The 7,476-nt window shown below is 38.4% G+C and overlaps 1 protein-coding gene across 3 annotated transcripts in view; it reads left to right on the top strand.

The window, feature by feature from the left end:
• The window catches only part of PPP6R3 (protein phosphatase 6 regulatory subunit 3), a 34,930-nt gene that overhangs the window by 11,006 nt on the left and 16,448 nt on the right, over positions 1-7,476 (top strand). For all 3 annotated transcript variants that reach the window (XM_072421807.1, XM_072421805.1, XM_072421806.1), the window contains 7 exons: positions 2,097-2,329; positions 3,022-3,208; positions 3,327-3,464; positions 4,699-4,764; positions 5,963-6,075; positions 6,232-6,345; positions 6,631-6,760. In XM_072421807.1, the coding sequence (XP_072277908.1) occupies positions 2,097-2,329; positions 3,022-3,208; positions 3,327-3,464; positions 4,699-4,764; positions 5,963-6,075; positions 6,232-6,345; positions 6,631-6,760 (981 nt within the window). The remainder of the gene's footprint in view (positions 1-2,096; positions 2,330-3,021; positions 3,209-3,326; positions 3,465-4,698; positions 4,765-5,962; positions 6,076-6,231; positions 6,346-6,630; positions 6,761-7,476) is intronic.

Here is a 7,476-nt window from a genome sequence, read left to right on the forward strand (position 1 = left end):
AACTCACTGAAATATGTACTATATTTAATAAATGTAGTAGTAAACTTTAAATAAAAAAACACAATCTGTTAACCCCCTAGCGGTAATCCCGAATGTGACTCGGGGTGGATTTACCATGCAAAAAGAGGTAATCCCAAGTCGCTTGCGGGGTCGCTTTAAACTTTAAAAAAAAAACCCACTTCCTTGCTCTGTTGGCGCCCCCTGTCATCCTGCTGGTCCCCACAGGTTCTGGGGACAGGTCCTTCCTCTTTGATCTTCAGCCTGCGAATGCAGATCTCTGGGCTTTCCCAGTGTCGTAGTTGCGAGCAGGAGCAGCGGCGGGAAATTCAAATAACTTTGTATTGGATAAAACAACTGTATTTGAGTCCAATACAAAGAAATCTTCATATAATATTTATAAAATAGTATATATATTATACATGCTACTGTACAGTTATATTACATGTTTAACTATTTATTTTAATTTTAGTTTTTTTAATTTTATATTTTTTTAATATTTTTGTTTTTTTATTTAAAGTTTATTAATAAATATTGGACATATTTCACTGAGTTATGCCTAAGAATTATAGCCTACAATGTAAAATAAATTTACATGCAAAAAGAATTACACCGCTAGGGGCTGTTAAAACAAGGGTGCATAATACTGAAACCTCTAATATAACTGTATAGTAGCATATATTATGTATAGTTATTTATATATATATAATATATGAATAATTTGTATTGGATTCAATACTGGTATTTTGTAATAAATCCAATATAAAGTAATTCAGATTTCCCTCTGCGCCTCCCGCATGCACCAACGTCACTGGGAACTCCCAGGGAACGTCTGTACACTTGCCGGCGGAAGGATGGGATCCAACAGGCAGAAGACCAGGTTAATGTTTTCCATTTTTTTTTTTTTTTTATACACCCCGAGCCACTCAGGGTTACCGCCAGGTAGGTACCCTTCCATGGTTGTAAATCCAGTACTAATTGGGAGTATTTTGCCATGCACAAGTGTTTATTTTCTGTGTTCTCATGGTTTGAATTCTGTCCCTATTTTTACAAGTCTGTAGCAGCTAGGTGTTCTAGGTTGCCCTGCCTATTTTGTTGAAGTGTTTCTTCTCAATAGTTTTTTTCATTAATTTATGGTTCATGGTTTAAACAATAGTGACAGTCTCTTCAAAGCCTGCAAACTTTACTGGTATCAAAGGCTTTTGTACAAAGAGCTTTAAAATGCTCCTAAAGCTGCGTACACACGGCAAATTTTTCTCGCCCGATAATCGGTATCGGCCAATTATCGGGCGAAAATCTGCCGTGTGTACAGTCGGTCGTCATCCATCGTCCGGCGACCGTCCTGGCGGATCCATGGACGACGACCGATCCTAATGAAAGGGAAGGGGAGAGCGCGCAGCAGGGTGCCGCTCCGTCGCTCTCCCCCTCCCCTCTCCATAGAGCATGAACGGTGCTGTATGTACAGCATCGTTCATGCATCGTGCAGTCTTTTCTCGTTGGAAAGGATCGTGAAAGATCCTTTCCAACGAGAAAAATTGCAGGTGTGTACGCAGCTTTAGACTTCACTTGGCTATCGAGTGGCCGTGGTGTTTATTTATTTTACCAATTCCTGAAGTAGCATATATGCCTTCAAGCAATGCAATATACAGAGAATAAACCAAACCTGCCTAGAGTGCAGCCTTGTCAATAAGTAGGATAGGTGCATGATACCTATAATATTGGCTTCCAAGGGTTCTTTGCACAGATCTTCCCTAGCAACACTTAAATCTTATTATGTGCGCATCCAAACTAGTTCATAAATGAACAACCCAAGTTTGAAACACACAAGTATTTGTCATCTAATGCTGGAAAGTGCCTTTCATCTCTGGTTATGTTCAAGGCTTTCTAGACCAAAGTAGCCACTTTTTATGTGATAGATCTCTTGCTACGTTTTTGTTAAAACTTTTCACCTGTTCAGCCTTTCTAGGTATGGCAGTTTCTTCCTCTCATGCTTCCCTTATGCAAATACAATGAGGCATCAGGTCACCGCAATGTTAATATAGGCAACTGTGTAAATGATATACAATGTCAGATGTTGAAATGTAACTTTTTCTCATCAGCCAAGTATGTTTTGGAAGTTCGACCTGCATTCTTCATCTCACATAGACACCCTCTTAGAGAGAGATGAAGTGACACTAAAGGAGTTGATGGACGAGGAAGATATTTTGCAAGAATGCAAGGCGCAGAATCGTAAACTTGTTGAGTTTTTATTAAAATCCGAGTGCTTGGAAGACTTGGTGACATATATTACGGAGGAGCCTCCCCAAGACATGGATGAGAAAATCCGCTACAAGTAAGAAGAGCATTGTAATGCTTTGACTTTAAGAGTTTGTTTTTTGGACTGTACAAATGCAACTGCTTTACCTTTTCTGATAAGCAAAACATGAAGCCATAAAGAGAATGCATAGCAAGGCTTCTAGATGTGGTGACTTATTCTGGAAATATGACCTCTTTCCTCTGACTTATCTCATTATTTGTGCCATGCTGTGCTGCCCTGCCCTATATAGCCACATATTTACGGTCAACTGGTAGAGGAAAAAAAGTTTCATAATATACCTAGAAATGTAGTCTTGACTTGAAACCACTTGAATGGAAGTAATTGGTGCCGCAAAATAAACTGAATGAGAAAAACAAGGCCACTGAAATCCCTTAGAATCATAGCAAGTCCATGCCCATTATATAAACATTTTCCCTTGTTTTATCACTTTTAGTGCAAACATACTACCTTAGTATCCTATTGTTATAGGGACACTGTTAGTATCACATTATTATACCGTAATAATACTTGGTGTTTGTTCAAATACAAAGGCCAGAGCTGATGCAACGTTGTTCAGCCTCCCTCATTCAACAATAGATCCCGGGTATAGGGTAATTACAGCCAGCAAGAGATCACTATGGGGGGGGGGGGTAGCAAGGAGGTCTTCAGCTGATTTGGCTTATAATCTGTTTATCCTTTTATTTTATTTTTTTTCCCTCCTTCTCTAGGTACCCTAATTTGTCTTGTGAATTATTAACATCAGATGTATCACAGATAAATGACAGACTAGGAGAGGATGAGTCTTTACTCAAGAGGCTCTATGGCTTCCTTTTAAATGACTCCCCGTTGAATCCACTGCTTGCTAGTTTCTTTAGCAAAGTGTTAAGCATTTTAATTAGCAGAAAGCCAGAACAGGTATGTTGATCTTATCCACCTAGTCTGTAAAGTCCTGGTTTTGCATTTTTAGAAATAGAAAATACACTTTTTTTTTTTTTTTTAACCTTTAAGATCTTTTTTTGCTTTACTTTTGCAGATTGTAGCATTTTTAAAGAAAAAAGATGACTTTGTTGACTTGATAATAAAACATATAGGTACCTCTGCAATTATGGATTTGCTGCTAAGACTTCTCACGTGTATTGAGCCACCACAACTTAGACAAGATGTCTTAAATGTAAGTATGTGTAACTTGTTAGTTATTATTCTGTTCACGATTATTACTATTACGATTATTATTCTGTACACGATTTGTGTGTTTTTGTGAGTTATTGCAGTGTATGTGTACAAGGTAAAGGTTCAGTATCTCTAATGTATGCAAATAAACATCACCAGCAAACGTAAGTTACAGATCAGGATAAGATGCTTGACTGAAAAGTTAAACATTATGTTGAGCATTTATAGTAACCAAAACCTATACAGTGTATACAGTGTTACTTTGCCTGTGCTTCCTCCCCCAGTATTCCATATTTTAAAAATTTAATTTAAACATACCTTTTACAGAGCAGCTAAAATTGCTTTAGCAAACCAATCATTTGTACAAATATATCTGGTGTAACAAAACCATTCCTGTATAAACATATAGCATGCTATTGATTGGCTTTGTACGTCTGATCACAGATGTTGCTTTAAGGCTGATGAATATGGACACTTCAAAGAGAAGTAGTATTCTCATTCTAAAGGTGGCCATGTATTATGTATAAGATATTTAAAAAAAAAAAATTGACTCTATTATTGTAGGCTATCTTTGATCAATTTTTGATTCATATAGCAGCAGTGAGCACGTATTAGGAAGGCTCGTTGTTTGCTTGATAACTGCTAGCAAATAGGAGTGGTCTCTACAGATCACACTAATACAGCTATGCTAATTCTGTTTTCTTCCCAGTCCCCCATAGCTAGGCTCACCACCCAGCACTTTTCAGGAACCAACTGGCTGGTTTTGGGTTGTTACTGGTAAGTTAGGTACAGGGGCACTGGGCAGTTCGGGCATAGTATGATGATAAAAATAAAATAAAGCGACATACAAAGAGGATGAGCATTACAATGTTTGAACTAAGAAAAGGGGCAGTAGAAAGCTGATTTATAGGATTTACTTGACTCCTATGGCAACAACTGGGAAGACTAAATTTGTCATGTTTTGTGTTCCATCCAATTTTTGATTTTTCCCACCTACCTTAAAAAAAAAAATAACACATTAACTACAGTGGTTGTTAGTTAACCTTGAGGAGTACACAGTTTTGTATTTTGGCGGTCTTGGTCATGATGCACGGCAGCAACCAGGTAAAAGATGCATAGTGTAACATGCTTACACGTATACTGACCTACCAGTGTATGACCAACTTAAATTATTCACTCATATGTATTGGATCATTAGGAAGATATATAACATTTTTTTTTCCTCCTCCTTTTAGTGGCTAAACGAAGAGAAGATTATCCAGAGACTTGTAGAGTTAGTGCACCCATCTCAGGATGAAGATGTAAGTATGGCAATATTCCCTTACTGTTTTTCCTGTCAGAACAGCCAATATCTGTATTGACTTCCATCACTTTCTTGTAATTGAATGTCATAAACTTACAGGTTTGTATTAAAACTGGCTCTAAAATCCCTGTGCAGTTTTAATAAAAGCCCTGCAACCTTCCCTTCCCTGTACATAGTAGACCATGGACCCCTAAAAGAGGCATATATGGCCAGCCAAATAGGGTTTTCAGGTGGCTGCCCAAATGCCACACATTCTGTCTAAACAAGCCTTGGGAGGTTCTACTGGATCCATCAAAAAACAAATGTAAAGCAGGTCAAGCGCATCATCTGAATGGCTATGTGTACTGTGAGATTTTCATAACCTGTTGTTGTGTGCATCCAACATGGCAAATCCCCTTTAGAACTTGGCCCAAAGGCTTTTGTGTGGCTTATTTGTTTTGGTATGAAATTGCATTATCACATACAGACAAGACAGTTGGCCCTCCCTTAATGTCCATGAGTTTCTGCTTACATAGGAAGTTCTGTTTGAAAATGCATTCAGTACGTTTTGAGGACTGTTATAATTGGAAGCTGGGTGCTGAGTAGGTTTTGTTATAGAGCAGACTGCTGTGCAGATGCCTCCTGCCCTATCATGCCATATGCCTTTATGTACCTTATATTCTGGATTTGTTAGAAGATCTAAAGCAGGGGTCGGCAAACTTTTTGGACTACTAGGCCATCTCAGTAGGTCAAGAAGGCACTCTAGGCCAGAAGAAACAAGGTGTCCAAGGAAAGGTTTTTTCCAACCGTGACTGCATGCGAGCAGCCTCAGTCTTCTGCTTATCCACGATGTAGTCTCTGTACGTGTGCGCGTGCTTGGCATCAAAATGTCCCTTGAGATTCGACTGCCTGTAAATGTTGTTGTCTTTGCACACTAAACACTGGGCTTTGTTGTCACATTGGACGAAGAATAATTCGTCAGGACATTCAGGGTTTAAGACATGTCGTTCGAGGTCAACCTTCTGGAGACTGATGTGCGTTGCTTCTGCTTTTTAGGCATAGTAATTGGGGTTACTGTGCAGGAACTTGATGATATCGCGGGAACCAACAATAAATAATTAGGGGGTGTTGGGCCAGACTGGAATACTGGCTAGGCCGGAGTTTGCCTACCTCTGATCTAAAGTGTTGTATGTAACTGTTCCTTTCTTCATTCACAGAGGCATTCAAATGCATCACAGTCACTTTGTGAGATCATACGTCTGAGCAGGGATCAGTTGTTACAAGTGCAGAACAGCCCAGAACCAGACCCTCTCCTGGCTACATTAGAGAAGTATGTCTTCGTTCTGTATGTTGTAATTCTAAACGAACGGTTTGCCTTGTAGATTTGTGAAACCCTCTTCATATGCATGATTGTTGTTGGTTTGTGATCAGTGTATGTCTTGCTTGAAATTGTCCTAATTTAACCCCCTTTTCTCTTTTTTGTTAGGCAAGAAATTTTAGAGCAATTGCTATCAAATATATTTTTGAAAGAGAAGAATGAATCTGCAATTGTCAGTGCTATTCAAATATTGCTGACTCTGCTAGAAACTAGAAGGCCAGCGTAAGTGTGACTCAATTTTCTTGTTACTTTGAGCTTTGTGGTACAGATTTTTTTTTTAATTTATTTTAAAGGAATAGTTTTTTATATACATTGTTTCAGTGTAATAAAAACCTGAACAGTAAATAGAATATTCTTTTCCTCCATATCTGGTTATCCCAGAATGCCTCATTTGACGCATATAGCACTTGTGTTGTCTAGGCTGCCATTTTTATACTTCTGGACTATACCTGTTATATGTATTTATTTTGCTCACTAATACTGATTTTTATTTTACTTATTTTACAGTTTTGAGGGTCATATTGACCTATGTCCACCTGGCCTCAATCATTCTGCATTTTCCGTTAACAAAACAGTCTTGATTGCCATTCAGGAAAAACTTCCGTCCTTTCACCAGCTACTCCTGGATCCTCCAAAAGTAGGTGAACTTCCTTACAATGATCTAGCTTTAAAACCAACCTTTATTTATTTTTTTTTATTTATTTTTTTTTTTTGTCTTTAAGGTGCTTTAACGATAGGTGTGCTTTTGTGCTTACAGTTGTGTCACCTCCATGGTGCACTTAAAACTAAATCGGACCACCTGCCTTTATATGTCTGGCTATACAGATCTAGCCATTGCACCCGCTTGGGCCACTCCAATCTGTGGTGCCAGCTGTAAACCAGTACTATGTAATTTGTCTTCCATCAAGAAGCTTAAATGTAGATAGGAGGTTAAGCTTCTGGTGACCAGAGGAAGGGGTTCTGCTATCATCAAGGAGCTTCCAACATTAGTCATAGATTGCCCTGCCCACAGCCATCAGAAGCCCCACTTCCGGTCTACTGCCTAGCTGTTTAATATTTTTTTACATCTCTAGGTTTGCAAATTTATTTTTTATGTAGATGGGCATTAGGCCACATTTACCGCAACTACCTGGACTTCCTAGTTATGGAGTCTAAAATGGGTAAAGAGTACCTAAACATAATTTAATGAAAGAGATTGAACCAAAAATCGGATTTTGCAAGTTTCACTAAAATTTTGGGAAATTCATTGCCATAGGTACTCCTTGGTACAAATTTTGTCTTCCACACTTATTGTACCTCTCAGAGCTCTATTACCTGTTTTGTAACTTTTTCATGTGGAGCATTTAAAATATG

Source organism: Pyxicephalus adspersus, chromosome 9 (assembly GCF_032062135.1).
Source record: "Pyxicephalus adspersus chromosome 9, UCB_Pads_2.0, whole genome shotgun sequence".
Lineage (NCBI taxonomy): Eukaryota > Metazoa > Chordata > Amphibia > Anura > Pyxicephalidae > Pyxicephalus > Pyxicephalus adspersus.